The sequence below is a fragment of the Cyanistes caeruleus genome, chromosome 2, assembly GCF_971803275.1.
Source record: "Cyanistes caeruleus chromosome 2, bCyaCae1.hap1.1, whole genome shotgun sequence".
NCBI lineage: Eukaryota > Metazoa > Chordata > Aves > Passeriformes > Paridae > Cyanistes > Cyanistes caeruleus.
The window spans coordinates 95,610,225-95,632,875 of NC_141702.1; the positions used below are offsets into that span (position 1 = coordinate 95,610,225).

At 39.5% G+C, this 22,651-nt stretch overlaps 1 protein-coding gene and 1 long non-coding RNA gene across 4 annotated transcripts; one reads left to right on the forward strand and one right to left on the reverse strand.

The window, feature by feature from the left end:
• Positions 1-201: 201 nt before the first annotated feature.
• On the forward strand, positions 202-5,963 carry LOC147655019 (uncharacterized). Its single transcript, XR_015283659.1, has 2 exons — positions 202-275; positions 1,998-5,963. It is a non-coding gene; the product is annotated as an uncharacterized LOC147655019 (long non-coding RNA).
• On the reverse strand, positions 859-11,116 carry LOC147655020 (uncharacterized). Of its 3 annotated transcripts, none has more exons than XM_086878448.1 (4): positions 11,012-11,116; positions 9,309-9,393; positions 7,236-7,327; positions 859-1,413 (listed from the first exon to the last, which is right to left on the reverse strand). In XM_086878448.1, the coding sequence occupies exons 1-4, from the start codon at positions 11,073-11,075 to the stop codon at positions 1,394-1,396; spliced, it is 261 nt and encodes an 86-aa protein (XP_086734574.1). In that variant the 5' UTR covers positions 11,076-11,116; the 3' UTR covers positions 859-1,393. The 3 variants fall into 3 exon arrangements, with proteins under 3 accessions (XP_086734574.1, XP_086734575.1, XP_086734573.1); XM_086878449.1 differs by having other exon boundaries at positions 859-1,867; XM_086878447.1 differs by lacking the exon at positions 859-1,413 and adding an exon at positions 5,976-6,646.
• Positions 11,117-22,651: the final 11,535 nt, after the last annotated feature.

Sequence of the window (22,651 nt, forward strand, 5' to 3'; positions counted from 1 at the left end):
AGACGGTATTGCCAAACATTGGGTTTTACAAGTTCCCAAACCTGTGCTTCTTCTAATGCACCCAAGAGATATTCACATTCTATTTGCAGGCTTGGGGGCTGCTCTGGAAATCAGCTGATGTTAGTGGATGAGCATAGCTGATGTCTAAAAAGAGATGCACAAGATACAGAAGTCCTTACATCAAATTTTGCTTTCTTTCAGGGTGTGAAAATGTCAAAATCAGTTTGAAATTCAACTGATCCATGGATAATATAAGAGTTTCACAAAACTATAAGGTAAAAGTATACTACATAAACCCACAGCATCAAATCATCCACTAATATAAATGTACAACATATCTACCTTCTTGTCTAGTTTCTGTACATTTTCCACATATAATGGAGATGTAATGGAGACTTTCTTTAAAAAATGAACACTGATTCAAATCATGTAATCCAAGATTTTGCTTTGAAAACCAATCAATGTGTAGGCAGCTACACTGTTATCTTCTCTATGAGCTTCTTTCCAGATTTTCATATGTTGGATTACAGAATCATGAAATAAGCTACATGTACATCTCTGCACCCCTAAAATAATGAGTAACTGTGTATTCAGATATCTCAGTCTGCCTTCCTAACAATAACTCAACCAGTCTTTTCACTAGGACTCCTCACCATCTTACCTCTTTCTCCTCAATTTGAACAGATACTTCCCATGTCCTTACAAACACTACAGAATTGTGAAACTTGAGATGGAGGATGGTTCCTCAAACCCAGCTCGTATATTCCTAGATTTTTTTCAGTATTCCACAATTGGGAAAAAACCCCCAAACCAAACCCAAACCAACCAATCAAACAAAAAATAGCCCCCCACACCAACTCTATAAAGTTTTTTAATTGCCAGTTTCAAGTGCCATTACAAGGAAAGACAATTTTTTTAGTTACCCCATCAAGATAACAATAAAGTGTTTGAGTTCCCCTTTACCATGGATTCATCTATGTCACACACTCCCAAATTAGGTGATAGTGCTTCAAACATACATGACATTAAATAGAGGCTGATTAGTAAGATTTTTATGTATCCACTATGCATGTATAAGCTCAGTAAATTAATTTTATATGGGTGAATCCTGAATATGAATCAAAACATGCATGTTGAAAGTATGAAAGAATGCACAAAACTACACAATAGCCTGCAGAGCAGGTGTTAATCTGAGCTTGTTCTAGGTCTGTTCATGACTTTGAATGCTGAATTCTATACAGACACTTGAGATGTTCTACCAACATTACATTTCCATCTGAGTCCTTCCACAATATAGGAGGAGGAATACTATATTTCTCATTCTCTTTGAAAGGCTGATGGGATACCATGCTTGAAAATTCTGTGCGATGAAGCCAAGGACAGTCTGAGATGGTCATTTTGTTTGTAACAGTGCTTGAAGAGAAATTTCAGTTGGTCAAACTCACTAACTGCAGTTTCTACAGCATCAATTTGCTCATATTCCTCTTAAAAAGAGTCAGCATCAGCAAGGACACCTTGATCTCACACACTAACAGAATGTTCTTTCAGGAACTGCTGACAGAAGAATTTAGGGTCGAGTTCTTTTTTTTTTGTGTGCATCTCTTACAAACTTGTTGTCTTTCAGGTTTTCCTGTAGTGCTCCTGTTTGTGTATCGACATTGCCTGCCTCTTGTCATATATTTTTCCCCATGACTTGCTCTGGGACAGGGTCATCTGTGCTTGAACAAAGTTTAGCATAGCTGATTCCTGACCCATGATGCAGGCTCTTAGTGCTGAATATCATAAGAAAGTGTCAAAAGCTTCCAGGTGCCATTCTTTTACCATTGACCAATTATGAAGTATCAGGCAAATCATTGCAGAAGTTCTTCTAAAAATAGGATAAACACCATAATTCTTAGAGCAACGACAACTATTTCTTTGATAATCTGCATTTTAGACCTGCAAAATAGCTAGAGGAATAAATTCTTATTAAAACAATTATTTTTTTATCACTGTAGATGCCAAAGGAATAAATGCTGACCAGGAGAGAGAAGACAGGTGGATTATTCAGACAAGACAGATATCTCCAAATGACAAAGGTTTCATGAAATATGGTCTTGACCAATTCAGGAACTAATCAAAGTAGTGTTTAAACCTGTGAGAACACAGAGGACAGGAAAAAGCAGAAAAGAAGAAGAAGGAATCACAGAGTGATTGCTGAAATCACAATCCACTCAAGTCCTGGAAAGGTTCTAGAGCAAATGATAAAGAAAATAACTTTCAGCCACTGGAATATAACAGTGATAAGAACTGCTAGAAAAAGAACATGATAAGTCACCTCAATTTCTGTCTTTGATGGATTACTGGGTTCAGTAGGTAACAGGAGAGCAGTAGATGTATTTCAGCTTGAAAAAGAATTTTGACATGTAGTACACAACTATATAAAAATTAATGAAAAAATAGTTTAAATGAAAATATCACAAAGTATGTTCACAACTGACTGAAGAACGTTGATTCAGTGCTGAAACAATTTCTACAGATGAACACATATCTGAAGTATCCTTGAAGTATTTGTACTGTAAATAATTATGGTTAAGGAATTCATTATATTTACATTACAATGGAAAAGAAAAGGCAAAAACTGGGCAGGTAGCAATCGAGTAAGGAGATACTGCAAGCAGATTCATGACCTGATCCTGTCCTTTAGGACTCTTGAGTAGTATGGAAATAGTGGGCTATAATAAAGTGATAAAGCACTCCAGAACAGTTAATAAGCCCAAAACTAGAAGATGAACCTTGTTAAAAATTGCTTTGAAATATTACATTTGGAGCAAAACAAATCACATGTGCCAAGATAACCAGCAAGAGAAACACCTGAGCTTCCTTTTCCCTAATGGCGAATTTAAGCAACTGTGTTAATGGCAATTGTAAATGGGGCATGGTGAGTTTGGAGATACAACATAAATACAGTAATGACAGTCTGTTGGCTGGCATAGCTTCAGAGATGTATGCATGAACACACAAAACCTTCAGACAGTCACATCTAAGAAGGTGTTACGTTGGCAAGTTGCCTGACAAAGCACTTCTCTGGAATGAAAACACCAACTAGAGAAATATAACCAAGACAGTTAGCAGGGCATATAGGAAGAAAACTGTTTAAAACAATTAAATTCATTCATTGAAGACCCATTTGACACTGTGATGGAAGAAAAAAAAATACCCACCTAAAAACCTTCACAGGGTAAACTTCCTACACAATTAGGTTTTGTTTTCTCTGTTTGGACGTTCAATCTGTCATCACAATGTCTTTGAAACCTTGTTTTTAATGAAGACAGGTTGCAATGGAGCAAAGGAGATAAAAGTTGGTGACAGACAAGGTCCAGAAGGGATTTTTATAAGCTGCAATCAATTTTATCTAGGAAATCAGTGAAGAATCATACTGAAAACTAATTCAAACGGTACATATATTTCTTTTTTTCCAAATATTTATGAATATTTTGGAATAAAGGGAATAGTTCTGGGCATTCATACAACTAAATTGAAATTGTAGTCCAAAGTTACAGAAAAATTATTTCTTTTGCTATTTTCCAAATAGTTTGCTGAATTTTCTTCTCAGATTTGCATTGCCATGCGGCAGGAGAAAAACCAAGGCTGACTGGAAGTTTGAACACAGGGCTATTTGTGAGGCCACATGTGAGAAATATAGGTTACACTGTGCTTTGCTTTTTGCACCTAAGAAACTTGTCTGAGTGAACATACCTGCCAAAAGTAACATTAGCAACAATCTTGTGTCTGTGCCAACACATTTCCCTTCAAACATGGAAATAATTTACCCCACGTGTCTGGCCTTCACTGATGCTTCAAAAGCCGAAACATATCTGCTGCAAATTAGTTTGAGTTTTTACTTTGGATGAAGGGACAATTCTGCAGACTTGGTGACATTTGGAACACAAGGTGAGAGACTGAGAGAACTGCATTTGTCCTGTCTTGAGAAGGTGAAATGAGATCTTATGATTTTATTCATCTATATAACATGTGCTTCTAAAGAAGACAGAGCCAAACTTCTGGAGGTGCACAGGAAAGAGGCAATAAACACAGGCTGCAACCAAGGAAATTCCAACTGGGTATTTGAAATTTTTTTTCATCATGAGAGTGGTCACAGACTGGAACAGGTATGCAGGGAGACAAGGGATCTCCATTGCAGGTGTTTAAAACCCAACTGAACACAGCCCTGAGCAGCCCAAATTATCTTCATAGGTGGGTCTGATTTCAAAGTTGAATCTGCTCTAAACATGCATGTTGGACCAGGCAGCTTCCAGGCAGCTTCCAAGGATGAGTTATTCCTTGACAGAGAGAGCTGCTGCAAGGCTGCACTGCTGTATTAAAAATGCACCTCATTAGAAACAGGCCCTGATCTTAACAGCATCAACAAAAAAGCAACAATTTTTAGATGCTTCTCTCTGGCCCCATATGCCAGCAGGTTATTGAGAAGGGTTATTGGATTGCAGATATGTGCAGATATCCAGAATGTGCATTGTGCATTGTATTAATGCACAAAAACTTCCTGTAGTTGTATTTTCTCAAATGAGAGTTGTTCCTTCATGAGCGCTGCTTTGAACACCTTACAAGAAAAGGGACGTGCAAGTCTTGTTCTTTTACCTTGTACTGACAGAAGAGAGACACCCTCTCGTTATGCTTGCAGGAGAACACAACAACTCTGAGTTGGTTTTATTTTTCTGTGTGTATGTTTGCTTTTAACATCCCTAAAAGCTTCCTAGTGTTAGAAGTAAAAACAAGCAAACAAACAAAAAAATCCAAACAGGATCTGAGTTTCATGTTACAATTTTATCCAGCATCTGCAATCCGATCTCAACAAAACAAGGGGTTTGTTTAGAATGAGCCTGGATTCTAAACAAACAAGTGAAGAGTTAGGAGATACTCTTAAAGCACATGCAAACCACGCATTAAATACACTGCACAGGATTTGGAGATTTTGCTTTAATACCCAGTTCTGCACAAAAACCCTAAAGGAACTTGGCCAAGAAATTTTGTTTTTCTCTATCTCTCTTCTCTCCCATAAAAAGGAAACTGGTACCATCTTTTTGCCACTCTTTTCCTTTCTAAATACACAGGGCTGAAAAAGCCCACAGGAAAGGAGCTCTGTCCTATTACACTATAAACTCACCAGCAATCAAGTTCTCAAAAAAATAAAAAATAAAAAAATGGCTGACATATATAGTGAACAGAAAGAGAAAGAAACAAAAAGAGAAAGTACTCCCTTGCAGGTATACTATTGATTTGGCTTAACTGAAAAGCTTATGACTCTTAGTGGGTAAAGGCTTTTCCCACATCCTTATGCAACACTGTCTCTTGTGACATCGAGATTGTGTCCATAAGCCCACAAGTCTTCCTTCAGGACAGCTTCTTTTACAAGAAACATTTTCCACCCAGATCAGGATTTAGAAACACAATCCCCTAGGATCTGTGTGAGGAATCTGATGGAATCTAAGCTGGTGGCACAGAAAGCAGACACCTGGCACATGAAGACTGGACACGGTTTCACATGGAGCCACATCGTCACTTTGTCTCTTCAGTTTACATAAATCTGCAGAGCTGGCTTTGGGTTCTAATCCAAAATGCCACATGCAGGTAATGCTTTGCAGAGTGTAAATGTAAGCATTTAAAATTATCTGAAAGCAGAACAGGCCTCAGTGCTGTTTTGGTTCCCAGAGTTCTTGAGAACATCCACTCTCAGGCCCTGTGGTGAAGAGGTCCTCCAACTCCCCCTCAAAGCAAGCCTTCTCCTTGCCCATGTCTGTACATTCTTGGACATCTTATAATCCAAGCTCTCACACATGCTGTCTGGAAGCCATGGCTACAGAGAGGGCCCTCCTGCCAGTGTGTCCTGACTAATAGAAGAGAACAAGTCCTTCACTGCTGCCCAAGCATCCTATGTCAGTGCAATAAAATCACTGTCTTCTGTTTTCAGTATTACATTTGTTTATGATTACAATGTTTATTTCTTGCTGTGAGACCATAATTCTGCATTCCTTTTCTGTTAAAATGCATTTTACCACCCCCACCCTGTAATCCTTTTCCTGCCCCTCACCCACTTCTCAACTTGTTGCCAGAGCAGGAAAATTCTCTTGCACGTATGCAAAAGAATGTCATGTTTCTTTTTTAGAAGTATTAATAATTTGGTTACAATGGCATGGTTTTGTGACAACACGTAAAAAAAAAAAAAAAAAGGTATTTATGTACTCACTTTACATAACTTTAACCAACTTAGGCAAAACCAACGTGAACAACTGTATTATTTTTATTGTGCTGGGATACTATTGAAAGCACCACAAAGGTCAGGAGACAGAGGCTTCATCCCAGCTTCTCTCCCTTGCCCTATAATTCTGCAGCAAGTCTGTTTTCCTACTCATGCCTTCCATCCCAAGACAGAAAACACCCTGTGATCTTTTTTCCAGAGTGGGTGGATCAATTCAGGTACATCATTGGTGCAGATTATCACACAGCTGTGACATCCAGCTGCGGTGCTCCAAAGTTTGCAGTGCGCAGGCCTTTCCACTTAAAGGACAAGGTCAGTATGGGAGAACAACTTCGCTTTCAAGTTTCCACCCCTGAGTCTTTTCACAATTCAGAGCCACCCAGCAGAGCCCTGAAGACAGGAAAAGCAGAGGAAGCTGCAGAAACCTTCCTGCATGGGCTGCTCTGCCCAGCCCACAGACTCTCCTGTCCTCGAGCTCCTGCTCCAATGTGGCTGCAACCTCACTGCTTGACTAAGAATTATTTTCCTCTAAGTAACATAATTCCATAATACAAAAGTGAGGCAAAGCAAGACACCCTGGTGCCTGTAGCAGAGTTAATGCAGCAAGAAGTGCTCTCTACCACAATCAGCTGCTCCAGAAAGGATGCAGGATTCAGTGTTGTCAACACCTGTATCAGTAAAAATCTACCTTCCATTAGAGTCTTGCCAGAGCAAAAATAAATAAAAAAAAAAGATTTCTGTTATTTCCCATGGGAGTGATAAGTCTTGCCTCCCTGGAGAGGTTTGTGATAAAAGTCTGACTGGGGTTGGGATGAAAGTAGCCACCGGGTTCTAGCTGCTCTCACAAATATAGACTTTGTCTGATGTGCCATAGAGCAATAAAATCTACAGTATATCTAAAATAAATATTTGGCTAGTTCAGTAATTATACTGAAAGGCTCCCTATATTTATTATACCAGAAAGAAATGCACAAATCACCTGATGTTATATCTCTGAAGAAACTTCCTTTAGCTGGGACACCAGGAAGTGATTCACAGTTGTGAGCTGGAGTAAAGGGGAGGAAGAAAATGCTGTAAAGTAATTAAAAAAAAATAAATAAAAAAGTACAACAAAAAACCCCCAAACAACAAACCAAAAGAAGCAACAATATTGTTTGCTGATGGTAAAGTTTTCTAACAGGTAAAATGCAATTGCATATGAAAGGACAGTGCACAGATGCACTGCAGCTCCATGTGATTTTCTAATAAAGATAACAGCTTTACTAGAAAGGACAAAGTTCATCCTTTCCTGTTAAAAATGCCTGTGCAATACCAGTGCAACTTAAATAATCATAGCTGTTTGTGGAACAGCTTTCATTCCTGAACTCTATGAGATAGATTCATGTAACTGTACCACAGTAGCTATGAGACACCAATCTTTATGAAGAAACAGGGTAAAATTGTGGATTCTTGTCTGCCTTGGCTCTTTCTGCCTCCATTGGCAAGGAAAAATTTAATCACATTAAAAGAAAGACACTACTCTCTGGAGAATTTGCTTGGATATAAGTAAGAAAATACTTAGCAGCTACATTTCTATTTTTTCTGCCTAGCTCTTGATGTAAAACTTATTAATGAGAGCAAGTTAGAAAAAAACAAGACACCACAAAACCACAAAAGACTGACCCAAACAACTCTAAGGCTTTGTGAGCAATAAAATATTCAATATTTGCATTTAGGAATGTTAAATTCCTACTGTGACTGAAACAGACATTGATACTAATTCACAACCAGCTTGTCTGGTGAATTTGTACTGATCATCATTTCATATCTAGAAAGACATAAACCTAGAGACATAAGAAGACATATGAATTCAAACTTACAACAGGTTGGAATAAATAACCTTGCTTCACTAGAAAACAAAACAAGGAGCACAACACACTAAGCACAACTTTCACTTGTCACAAACAACAAGATCTATACTTAATGTTTTCTCATTCCTACATCTTAATTATCCAGCCTGGTTTTCTTATTTTCACATATCATTGACTGTCCTGTTGTTTGCTGTTCTGATTTCTAAAACTATCCTTAAATCTTCTCTGACACTAATTTTCATTACTCATTTAATATTTAGGCTGGCCTTGCTGATATTTTTAATTCTATGTTGTTACTTATTTAGCACCTCACGAGCAGTCAGGAGTCTCCTGTCTTTCATGTGGTCTTTCTCTTTCTTGAGCAGGATTGCAGTTTCCATATTGAACTATTCTGCCTTCTGCTTTTTATGTTTTACAAGCTAAGAGTTAAAAATTTTGCTTGCTTTGGGTTAGTGAAATTTCATCTTCAGTTTGCATTTTTTAAGGTTCAGCCTATTGGAGTTTTTTGGGATCAATTTTTTCATCCAACATACTCTTGGCCTCCAGTGTCAGACAAATATTTTCAATAACTGTACAGTGAACATTTATTAATCTAATAACCAAAGAATCCCTCCTCTAGAGGAAACTCTGTCAGAGCAGCCTACAGGATTACTGACAGGATTTGTTCTGTTGCAGCAATCTGGAGATTACATATTTTAGCTGAGGAATTTGAGCACTAGTCTCTAATTTTCCAGGACAATGCTGGGCAAAATTAACCAAAAGTAAGTTGTATGCTAACACACTGCTTTGAGCTACCAGATATTTGGCCAATAGTTCCTTTTGTTAGCATTGTGACTGGTCAGAAGCATTAACATTATATTGTAGCTCTTGGTGAAAGGCAGCAAAGAAAGCAAACTATGCCTCTTGCTTCTATCTTATTTTAGAGAGCTTACATGGAATCAGCCTGTGCAACAGAAGGGTAAGCAAAGTCACCAAAGGCACACAAATTAAGACCCAAGTCACAGGACATAAGCAGAGAAGTGGGTCAGAGGTGTTTGAGGGCCCCTTACTCACTAACTTTACTGTCTTTAAAAAATGAGAACATGGGCAAAAGATGTATACAAATAACTGGACATGAAAAGCATGACTTTGTCTCAAACAGAACAAAGATTCTCTTCCTGTGTTGAATTTCAGTTCATTCACACTACCGTATTTGAACTCACTGTTTAACTGCTCGGACCATGGTGGGATCTATCAGCCGCCTTTCCCGCACATAGCCTTTTTGTAAGTACGGGCACCACATCAAAGCTGGGGATAGGAAAAGAGAGCCATTGAATGAAAAGGATTTCTACATATATATAAGGGTTGTTCTCATGTAAAATCAGAGAATAATTAGTTTGAAAAGCTAGAGGGAAAAGGTCCCTTTAATTTTCCAGCATCATCTAAGAGGCACCCTCCAACCCTCATTAGACCACAGTCAGGGTCATGTAACTGCAGGCCATTTACAAAAGCACTGAGTCAGGAGTTCTATTACAAAAGAAACAACATTGGAATGGAAAATAATTAGTTTATGGACTTAATTCAAAATTTTCCAACCCTCTTTAATTTGGGAAAAAAAGTATGGAAATGTATTAACCACAAATAAAATGCATTAACCATGAACATCAGATGCCACTTTTCTGTGCAGGAAAAATACAACCTTTGCTCTACAATTTGGGAAATCTGATAGATCATTTACATATAGCAAACATACTGTCAGGAGGAACTGAGGATGCTCTTAATAAGATGGAAATTTCTTGGCAGTTATTAAAAGCCCTTGTCTTAGTTTATCCCACTCTAGCCAAAAGCTGGAGCCATTTGAAGCCTCATATTAGAATATCTCACATCATACAGTAGTCACTTGCTCCTTTTATCTTTGTGTTGTAATTAATAAATGTAGAACTGTTGAGGTTTCTGAACATTCAACAATTTTCATTATTAACACAGCAAATAATTAGGAAACAATTATAAAGACAAACAACAGAAAAAGAAAAAAAAAAAAAAAAATCAAGTGTAAGTCTATTCCTGACAGTTTCAGAGACACAATTTTAATGTTTGCAGTCAGCCTGTTCCCCAAACACTCATGTATTTGACACATCCTTTGGAAATTTATTGAGCTGATGGTTTATGACTTTCTGATGTTGAAACGATTATTTTGATGTACTCTGTTTGTAAAGTTCTTGCCAACATCTTACAAGGCACACTACATCCTAAAACAAATTAGCATTTACAATGTTGTTTATTAAGAATGATATTCTTAAGTTTAGAAATCCACAAAAGGCTCTTCTATGGTAATAATTTCCATAAAGTTACTCTGTACATAACAGAAAGGAGAAATCAGTGCAGACTCTCTGAAAGAAGGGCCAACTTGTGTTCTAATAGACCCCACTGTAAATCTGTCCTCTGACTCAAGGTCAGCTATTTCAGATCTTGACTCCACACAGCTGAGTGCCTAGGAACTAACAAGTCTCACCTAAAGGATATTTTATTTTAATTTGAAAACACATGGAGTTTAAAGCATACAAGTGTGACTAGGTTAGATTACTTCCTCTCATAAAATAAAATATACCTTTCACTAAAGCGCCCATCATAGATTTTTCAGGTACTAAAAAGAGAAGAGTTGAAAGGATACCAGTCCAGCTGTTCTGAATAATTATAGAACAGTTAAATCCAAAGGTTTAAAAGCCTTGGATTAAATTTCAAAGGTAGGTATTGTAACTACTCTCAGTGTATATTCATAACTGGGATATAGAAATTAAAGTTTTCCTTTCACTTGTTAACATCTCCATATTTAACTTATGCAACGTGCAACACCAGTCTACACATTTGAGACAATGTTGGAGCTCCTACATGGCTACCAAGCAGAGGAAAAGAATTAATTACTTACTTAATTTCACTGATATTATCAGCAAATTGCAAAGGATAAACTGAGCTTCCATTTCAATTATCATCTATCCAGTTGGAAAATAAACCAAACCCTTGTTACTGTTTAAATGGCATTTTATATGGAATACATTATATGCAACTCCTGAGGCTGCTTGAGCCAAAACAGGTGTTTCTGGTGGAACAGAGGAGAGCTCCTACCACCAGCCATTCAAGTGCAGATGTAAACTATCAAATAAAAATTTGATCAATATATTCTCATGGTGTTAATACTTTTCTCAAATAGGACTTTCTTTCTCCTATAATTGAACAGCATACTTCATCATAAGCAGGTCCAATATCAGCTTTCCTATTTTAGTAGAAATTCTAACTAAGCTTATGTATTTTAGGAGGTTGGATGAAGAAATTGAACATATTGGGTCTGTTTCAGTGAAATACTTGCCTGGTTATTTTATTTCTCCATATTGCAAAACCAGGCTTGCTTTGCGAAAATTTAATTGCAGCAGAGTTGCCCACAAAAGTACACTCACCATGCTTTACTCTATATTCCCACGCTTTTTAATATTTGTCATATTTCATCTTTTAATGCAGTCCTAATGAGAGCATATTGGAACACCACAGAACCAGGCTCATAAGAATGTGGTCTTGAAATAAAACGTAGAACAGAAGGAGCATTGTATTACAGCCTCTGTTAATGTTTTAATGGTTGAGAGATTTCCAACATGTTGGCAGTGTCAGGACAAACCAATTTAATAAATTATTAACACTAATCAAACATTTTTATGATGGCAGTCAAAACTTCCTTGGCAGTTAAGGTTAATTCTGTTGAAGTTTGACAAAGATGTTACTGTTTGACGGAAACCGCGTTTGAAACTATAGCCTCCTTCAAATCAAAACCTTGCAGTGCACTGAGCAGAAATGGTTAAGCAACACGTTCTGATGTGCATAAAGAAGCCCTGAAGGCAGGGCTGCAGCCTCAATGGGCAGTGCAGCACCAGAGCTGACGAATGATAGTGAAATGTAAATTGATTACAGCGTATATAATTTGCCTGCCACTACTTGGGAAAGGATATAGAGAGACTGTTATCAGGAAGAGATAAAGCTTGGGCTGTTGAGGGGAGAGCGCTAAATCAATATACAAAGAAAATCTAGGAATTCCAGGCACTTGACAAGAGGGATAGAGAGGAAAAGAAAGAATCCTGCCAGTTTTGATGCATTAAACTTTGGAGAAAAGGTATTTTAAAACATCTTTCCATTCACAAGGCAACCAACGATAACAACACCAGACAACGCCACATTCTCCCTCCAGCTCCTCTAGCCTTGCCAGTGAGTTGAAATCCAACACAGCAGAAGCTAATGAGGGGTATGGATTAACAATACAATGTTTCTTAGGCCTTTCTTGGGTCTCCCCTGGGGCACCCACAGTCTATACATCATCAATCTACTGCAAATTGATGTAGTCAGCCTGTGACAAGGGTCAGGTTTCCAAGAACAGCTACCAGGCATGATCTAGTCATTTTGAGTTATCAAGACAAAGCTCTTTTCTGCTGAGTTCTGGCCATATAAAATCCACAACCCTCCAGGTTTTTAGGTGAGATGAAATAAAACCATAGAGCCCTCTCTGTTCTCCTATATGCCTGCTTGAGAAACCAGATCACCTTTCTGAAGTGACACTCTTGTCATTATTTTGTGCTCACTTACAGATCATGCTCACAAACAAGAAAAACATGCTAACCCACCAGTTTTTAAATAATAATAAATACTGTTCTTTTTTACTATATGCTAATTATAAAAATAATAACAGAATACACACACATATGTATTTTCAGTATATGCCAACAACAAAGAAAAATGTGTTTGCTGATGCAGGTTTCTAAGTAAGTTTTATTGGAGTATCAAAAATTTTGTTCACCCACAGTATTTTTTTCCTGAATAATCACATGTGGGATTTTGCTTTTATCCAACTGCTCAGGTGCCACAGATTTTCCAAATACTCTGTGGATTAGTTTTACCCATGAAAATTTGTGCGTGTGTTCCTTTAGCTTAGCTAAAGTCTGTGGATTTCCATGCAAGCTTGGTGGCAAGCGTGCCTTGGCTCACAGCACTGCAGCCTTGTCAGCTGCATGCAAAGACATCCATTCAGGGGTGAGGAGACTCCAGAAACAGAGTATGCAACACATGAGAAAAATTAAAACTTCTGTCAATAATACATGTGCAGTCCAAATTAAAGTAGATTTAAATCAGTAGAAGGGCCCCTGTTAATTTCAGTGGCTTTGCTGGCACTCACAGTTCTATAGAAACTACAGCAGGAAGGGTTTTCACAGCAACTATAGGTTTAGCACCACTTAAACTTATAATTAATAGTTCTTCCTGAAGAAAGTTTTCATGGCTGTTCATAGAATCATAAGATATCCTGAGCTGGAAGGGACCCACAGGGATTACCAAAGTCCAGCTCCTGGCCCCTCAGGACAGCCCCAGAATCACAGTTTATGCCTGAGAGCATTGTCCAAACACTTCCTGAACTCTGAGGTACTGACCTGCCTCAGAATAATTTAAAAAACAAAGCAAAACCAAAAAACCCAGCCTGACATACAGGAATAAAAAACTGGATTCTTGGATCTCAGCTACCTATAATATGGCAGATTTCTGATGTATCCAATATGCTCAAGTTAGCTAAATATTCAGAGCTACCTGTGGTCCAACACAGGTGTGAACTACCAGTAGAAAACAGACTTGTTTATTCATGAAGGAACTTTAATGAAATTCAATACGTTTGCTACGTATGTTTCTATGAATGTATCCCCTTAATACATTTTAGAAGGTGGAAAATGTCCAGAAAATCATCCTTGTAAACATTACCTTGGCATTTATTAACAAAACCCAGATCTTCAAATTAATTTTGTGTTTTGTCTGCTAGAAATAGACAATAAGCTTTGAAAATCAGGCAAAAGAACTGAGCAAGCTGCTTGTGGTATGAACATCTGATGAACATTTGCTCATATTTATTCATGAAAGCATTTTGGAATTTCTCAGCCATGGATGGTCTTCCAAACACAACGTCATGCATATGAATGTGCACGAAACGCAAACAGAAAGATGCACTAATACCTTGTAAGTAACTCTGGCACTTTTATCTGGTAGATGCTTGCAAATACTTTGTTTCATTATTCAGTCAAGTTTTTCATGTTGCTGGCAAACTTCTAAAGCCAAGAAAAAACAACCAAAGCAAAATCTCTGAATTACAGGCAACCCCAACTTCTTATTTTCCACATTCCCTTTACACAGCTTGAGTAAGTTGCTAAAACATTATTATGTGTATGTGTACAAATATTTGGCTTGAACTCAAGAAGTTTCCATGATCTTTCACAATGAGCTCCTGCCACATCCACTTCCTTGAAGAACCAACACTTAAGGCTTTTGAGGTTCCCAAAGAGGAATGCTTTTTAACCTACATTTACCTATCTATTTTTTTACACCTTTGCCTACAGCATAGGTGCACAGTGGCCTGTGCAGTGCTTTAGGAACATATCCCATCAGTTAAAAGCAAAGTGTCAGTTTAAGCTGATATAAATGGAAGCTTGGACAGAGGATGATTGCAGTTCTTTCTTGTAGTATACTGCCACTCATAAGTGATTTAACCTAAAAATTTTTCAAGTCTTTTGATTTATTCTGTGCTAAAGAAAAGCTGCATTCGTATTACTATAGGTCATTAGTCTTGGTGATATTATTTGGCACAGACTCTTTTAAAATAGCTGCTAATATAAAATGAATATACGTTTTGGAAGCAAGCATCAGCACTTTATAGAAGCACAGGTTCACCCAAAGTGATCCATAACTTTAAGTTCCCTGCTAATTTTTTTTTTTTTTTTTATTGTTAAAAACTACAAGAAAGAACAAATTTCCCCTTCTAAAAGAATTATAGGCAAGATGTGCTCTATAGGAAAATAAGATATATCCTTTAGAAAAGGCTTAGAGGAATCATTAATTATCCTTTTAAGTACTGAGCTATGTGTACCATTGAGATATGCCAGAGGAAAGAATTTTTCAGGTGTCTCAATTTGTGAGTGCAACTGGTGGCCTTTTCAAATTCTGCCTGTACATGGAAGCCTGTGGAATACTTGTCCCCTGAATGAGCTCTGCACTGCTGACCTGCATTCTAAATCTCTACTGCAGCTTCACCTCTCCAGAGAGCGCTTGCTGGCTTTGATCAGGAGTGAAGGATTGAGGTTAAAATCCCGATTCCCAGCTGGAGGAAATTTAAATCATCATCCAGACGTGGAATTTTACCTATTTTATCTGGTAACAGAGCACATCAGCACCAACCATTTCCTCCATCTAGAACATTTGCCTTCCCTCCTCCTTCCAGCTGTGGCAACACCTCCTACACAAGTAATCCCTACAGGAGTGGAAAATCTTGCAGCAGCTATTCCCTTGGAAGAAAGCTATTAGAAACCTAGCAAACCTGGCCTTCAACCTCAGACAAGCTGCTCTAGTACAGACCAAAGGCTGCCTGTGGTCTGACTGCTCTCTAAGTAGAGAATTGTTACTGCTGTCTTCTTCCTGTGCTAAAGCTGAACCCAAATGCTGTTCAGTGTAAGTCAGCTTTTTGAGCAATAACAAACCAGATTGGCTTGTCTGTGCAGCACACTGCAGAGAAGCTTCTAACACTGTTTACAGCAAAGTTCACTATTCCCCTCCCAGAACAATGCAGCTGCTCTTTCACTTCTAAAGGCTCCTGCCCTTCTTTGCTCCTCTTACCATCTATCTCTATTTGGCTGCTTTTCCAAGGGCAGACAAGAGCTCCATGCCATTTGCTGAATGTCATATATTTGGAGAACAAAATACCTTCCCCCATCTAAGAGAACTGATGTACTCTCCTGGCTTCAAACTTGTAAAATATCTCTCTGTTGAAGCAGCTGCTGAATAATTTATATTTCTCAGAACTAAGCTGAGAATATGTACATTTTGCTTTGACACACACGGTATAGTTGTTTTTTCTTCCTTTCCATTGCCATCTTGTTTTCCACTTTAAATTTCAATGTAGGAAATTCTGAACACTTCAGAGCCTGGGAAAATTATTTGGGTTTGGGGAGTGAGAAAGAAGGGGGGCATACTTTATTTGTGAGGTTTTTGTTTTTGTTTTTTTTCTAATGGAAGGAAAAATTCCTGAACAGCTTGCAATTAGCAGCTCTGAAAAGTTATAGTTTCTTCAATGGCACACAGCATGCCAAGGAAACCTACAAGAGATTCCTCAGCTTAACATGCCTGGAGCAGGATCCAGTCCTTCTAAATCAAAGCACAGCTCACACTAACAGTTGCAGTGTGTTAGTGGCTGGATGACTGCTTTATGAAGAATTATAAAGTGACACAGCAGTCTGGCTGAAAAAAACACACACCACGCTTTGATGTCTTTAACCACTAACTTCAAGAGGACCAACAGAAACCTTCCTGTTTTTATTGCAGCCTCTCTGTCATCCCTCCCCCTGCTCCCTCCCTCCTCTCCCACTGCTGGATGGGGGACTGTTATCTTTCAGTCACTTTGTAAGCTTGACTTGTTTACAGACTGAATGTCTCTGTTTATAGGCCTCTATCAGAGAACAAACAGGGCAAGTGTGACTTCCTAGGACCTGAAATGCGATGCCTTTTCCTCTTGGGCAAAAGCAGGAGTGGCAAGGGAGGGGGATGTGAAGGGGAAAAGAGAAATCCTGTAATTGTTCTTCTTGTCCACCTTCCCTCCAGGATTATACACACACCTGTATGGTGCAAAGATATTTTAAGAGCCAGCTGCTTAAATGTTAGCTTACCAAAACTCCATGAAAATGCACAGCAATTGTCTTGCAAAAACTAGGTCCACTTCAGAATCTCCAACAATAAAATTAATGTTAAATAATGGCTTCTCTTAAACTCCTTGTTTTTAAAGATCTTTATTATAGATCCATTTAGATGTTTACTTGGGGAATCTTAAAAACTTATACCACATTTTACTGGTGACATTTAAAGGGTGTCAATGGGGTAATTATAAGCATACACACTATAATGATGAAATTTTAGAAACCATTAATAGCATGACTTCATATATTCATTCTTATCTTGAAAAATATTTTACTTCAGGCATAACCCTCGTCCAGTCAATAAGGATAGTCCTTAATAAGGTACTGGAAGGACATGAATAATCAGTCTGCTTATGTTGCTAATGGCAGATTTCTGTTTTTGATGACATTTAGATTATAAATACCCCAGAGGAGGTATGTCTTTGTCCATACTAAGGGTGTCTTATTTTACACTGACAAATTTTCTTTTAATTGTAGGAGTCATTTTTACATGTTTCTGGTTTCAAAAGGCTCACTTTTGCACAAGCACACACTGGAGAGCATGAGGGAGTTTTAAGAAGTGTTCATAAAGGTCATAACACATTATAGTACTTTATGGTGATACACTGGGCCATCCAGTTTGGAAGCTAGCTCTAACTATACTTTCACATGGAGGTTGTTCACCCAAAGAGACTGAAAACCTTTTTAACTAAAACAATAAAATAAAAGCTAGAAAGTTAACTCTTTAAGCATAACCCCTTCCAAAAAATTAGATCTGAAAGGACAAAAGAGGTAAGAATTTACAAACAGCTCTTCCTTCAACAGCTGTTCCCACACAGGTCACAGGTGGGACCTTAGGATAGTGATGCTTGGTTATACACAGCCAGGTTACTGTTAGTAGCAGCAGTGCACAGTCACCTCTGTGTCCTCCCACCTAATCCAAGACCTGTCTGCTCCTTGTTCCTCATAACTGCCTCTGAGTCAGAGCTGGCTCTCCAATCCCTCTGATCCCCTCCAATGCCCTCAGCAGCATCCCAGCAAGCTCCTCTCCCTCCAATGCACAGCAAAGCAAGGAGGATGGCACTGCACCTCCCTGCTTTTTATTGATGGACCATATGCTTTGCCAGACTGCAGACAGGAGCATATCCTGGTGCTGCACAAACCCTGCTGCGCAAGGGAACAGTATGAGCTGGGTCTGCTCAAATGGATGAACTTTTGGAATAAAAGGGAAAAATTTGTCTTCTTTAGTTCAGGTACAACCTAATCAGTTTAAACACTCAATTAGACATTACTTAAATGGTCCTGGTGTCACTTTGCCTGCTGGCAAGAGCAGAGTTGCCCCTCCTTAGCTGGACTAGTCTGAAAACATCCAAGGGCATTGGCCTGCCAATTTTCTCCCACAGCAGCAGGTTTGTCCAGAAGACATCCTGTGTCCTCCTGCAGGCAGCCTCACCAATTCTCCATGTGAACCCTTCGCTTTCAGGTCCTGCCTTACAGGAAGTGCAGGCTTTTATCTTTGTCTGACAAGTAACATCTATGGGGCTTCCTCAACACAGACTGTGGAGAGTTTTATGCAAGGTGTGGACTTTTCCCTCTGTGGTTTCTTTATTCTGGAAGCTGTGGAGACCTGTGAGCTCAGGACACACCAATCCTGTCAAGACACAAGCAGTGATTAAGGAGACAAACCAACCCTGCACAGAGTACCAAAGCCTTCCAGAGCAGCTCAGCATAAGGGGAAGACAGGGATTTCTGGCTGTTCTGTTTTGTTTTAAACTAAATTGTTTGGGCCATTCATACTCTTTCCAGTTTTTGGTCTCATTTGAGAAAGACAGAGGAAATTAAACTATAAGAGTAGAAGGTGATTTTTTAATCACAACCACTTTTCCCCTAGAGACCAAGAACATATGTTTGAATTAATGGACTCTTTCCATTAATCATAAAGGGCACAGGAAAGATGCAAGAAATGTTAAGTTTTCCTCATCATGCATAAACTTCTTCCAGCTTTCTTCAGCAGTTTCTCATGGGGATGATGAAGTCACTTAACCTAACAAAAGACCTGGCTTGAATCCTGGACCAGAACTCACATACAAATTAACTTCTGGTTTTGGCATCCAGATATGATTAACTTTTCTTCTGTCCATTTTCTCATGCTCCTCCTTTAAGATGGCTGAAAAGACACTTTAATGCTCAGCTCTACGTATAAAAGTGGGGCTAAATCTGAAACACATGCCTCTCTTTATCATGGCCTGCCAGGATCCATAGATTACTCTTTCCCCTGGACCTCACTATTGTCAGATTCTATTCTGATACATATAATTCTGTCTGTGCCAGAGGCACTGAACTTTATGTTATGGATTCTACTATGTAGGAAACACAGAGACACAATTTGACAGGATGCTTAGCCCTTTATGCAGCTCTGGTCTTTACCATGGAAATAAGGCAAATCAGATGCTTCAAATCTTTTTCTGCAGTGCCTAAATCAAAGGCTTCATAGCCCTGCATGGCTGAAGAGACAATCATATGCAACTCTTCACGGGTCTAAAGGCAATCTAGACTGAACTCAAAAACTATGTAAAATTCAGACACATAAAAGGCATAATACACTTATATAATTTTCAGGAAAAAAAGTGAATAAATATTTTAAAGTCCCCCATCTCAAAATGGGTAGTATTAAATCAGTACCATTTCTCCAGCTAACAAAAGCTCAAGACATTTCACAGATGGACAAGAAAAATCATACTCAAGCCTTCATCTTTCCCACTTTTTCTGATAAATTCTGACATATTGCCTTTCCAGATGAGTTATTGCACTCAAATTCCCTGTGAGAATTATTCCCTCTCTGAAAGTACCAAGACAGAGGTATAAGCATCAACATCTACTGAAGAACCAGAGAAGTGTGAGGGCTGGTACATTTCACATAGTGCAAAGGTGAGTGACTAAGGGTTGTGTTTGATCTGGGTGGGGTGTGACTGAGCCCAGCTTTCCTGAGCTCTTCTCCTCTCAATAGACACTGTAAACCAACAGGTTTTCCCTCTTCAGAGTTACCTCTGGGTGCTTGCGCAGTGTGCACCACAGAAGTAGGACTTGTGGGCAATTCTGTTTCTACAGTATATACGCATGTCACAAAATGTATAATTTTCTTCATTGTATGATTTCCTGAGCTACTTTGCCAGCACAAAGACACCCAGCACAGAGAGAAGCTAGGATGTGAGTTTTTTCAGGAAGCTCAGGTGCCAGCTCGTGTTCCTGTGCATACCATAAAATACAAGATCTCGAAGATCAAAGTTTTCACTCCACCAGCGGGAAACAGCTGGCACTACTCTGGGAATCAGGGCTGTAGGTCCCCTTCCAAAGCATGTCACCGACCTGTTCTGGGATTTCTGTGGATGTACCGTGCCCTGCAAGATGGATTTGTTCCCACATCTTGTGGGATGAAGCTGTTCAAGCTCAAAGTCAGGGCTGGCCCCAGCACCCACATGCCCTGCCTACATCTCTGTACAGTGCCTGGGACTCCATGGCTTTATTACAATGCAAGCACTAATTAACAGCCCAAGCAGGCTTTGTGCAACAGTTGCCAAGCCAAGTTCTTTGCCATGAGCTGAATCACTTGCCCTGCTTAGTTTTAAGTTCCTCGTTTACTGCAATGTAGTAAGGTATATCACACAAATTTTTAGAGCCACAACTCCACTCCACTAGTTATTTGGAGCACCAGCAAGTCATCATATGCTTGTCCCTGTGCTCTGATGAGCTTTGAACTTTAATAAATGATTAATCCTATTTAGAAGTAACTTAGCACTGCCTTAACTGCATCTTTCCATGAAGCGTCACTTTGACATCCTCTGTTGTGTGCATTCACTGCAACTTTCACACGCTGTAAATTAAGAACATTTACACATGCAATTAGTGTTAAATAAATGCCTGAAGAACTCCTTGGGGATTAAGCAATTAGATGGCATCATGGAATGCCCTTTGTGCTCAAAGCTTATGAAGAAAATCATCTACCCATTCTGCACAAATTGCATACTGGGGTAGCCATTGTGCTGGCAGGAAGTGCTGGGATGAATTGCCAAATACAGCCCTGAGTTCATACACACCCCCTTCTCCTGGCCCGCCCTCTTCTCTTAGAAGTGAAATTAATAGAGAGAAATTTGTGACCAGGATAATACTTTTATTAAATTATTCTCTCCATTAAAAAAAATCCCAAACCCATAGGAATTAAGAACTTGAATCTTTAATATCATAATTAAATTAATAATAAAAATCTGTCTAGCAAAAATTAATATGGCTATGTACATACAGGCCATTCGTACAGCCCGTGATAATAGAGAGTTAATCCTTTCATATCCTAACCTTTATTTTATGGCACATGAAAACTGCAGTCAACTAATATGGCAAAGTATGCAAACAGTCTTAGATGGAGAACTACTTGGCACACTAGAGCACCTTGCAAATGGGAGCACATATTTTCTATATACACCCTGCACACACACCTAAAGCTTTCTGAAAGTAACAGCAATAATAGCCCTGCTATGTATATGCTTGCTACTCACCAAGATGGTGGGTTAAACACCAAAATGTAAGGGTTGGGAGAGAAAAGGACAATGAATTTTTATTGAAGATCAAGGTTAAAGTGAATCCAACTCTCATTAACACCCATCATTCACAGCCAACATTGAGAAGAGGGGACACCTCACCTTGTAAAAATCATACCTAGCTCATGGAATTAGACCCAAGCAAGCCGCAAAAGTGCAAATCAAACACACAAACAACAACAACCAAAAAAACCCCACAAAAAACCAACCAGCCAACCAAAAGAAACCCAAACAACAAAAAATCAATTACACTGCATTTAATGCAGCAAAACTACATCCTCTTGATGCTGACACCAGAATGGAGGCCCCCTGCTCAGGGCACAGTGTCTTCCACCCCACCAAAAGGGTGGTGGACTCAAAAGCTACTCCCAGAGGTCATCCCCACAGCCGTGCACCCTCCTTACAAAGAAGCCCACTGTAGCCAGAGAGCTTCCCGAAGCTGGTCAGTGCTGGGATACAAAGGAGGTGGTGTATGAAGAGAGCTAGTTGAGCTGCATTTCACGGGGAAGAGAGGACCCTGTTTGGAAAAAGAGTGGGATTTCTAAGTGCCAAGCATTAATAAAGAAAAGAGAAAATCGGAACAAGGAAAAAAAAAAAAAAACAAAAAAAACCACAGCAAACCACCAAACCCCAAACAACATAAAACAGCTGCAGGGAAGTTGTTTTTCCACTTGAAGCGGCCCTTAGGAGCTGTTTAAAGGAACCCCTGCGGATGCGAAGTCCCAATCCCAGGCTGCCAGCGCCACCTTCTTGCCGAGGAGTTCAGCGGCAGCGGCCGGGATCGGGCCGGGATCAGGCCGGGATCGGGCCGGGATCAGGCCGGGATCGGGCCGGGATCGGGCTGCCAGGATCAAGCCGGGATCGGGCCGGGATCAGGCCGGGATCGGGCCGGGATCGGGCTGCCAGGATCAAGCCGGGATCGGGCCGGGATCAGGCCGGGATCGGGCCGCCAGGATCAAGCCGGGATCGGGCCGGGATCAGGCCGGGATCGGGCCGCCAGGATCAGGGCGGGATCGGGCCGGGATCAGGCCGGGATCGGGCCGCCAGGATCGGGCCGGGACCGGGCCGCCGGGACCGGGCCCAGCACAGCTGTACCCACAGGGCAGCTTAGAACTTATGGGAAAACATGGAAAACTAGACCTAACCCAGACTCCTCATTTAAAAAAAAAAAAAACCAAAAAAAAACCAAACAAAAAAAACCGTTAAAAACTTGCTCAATCAGAGGCAAAACCTTTCTCTCAT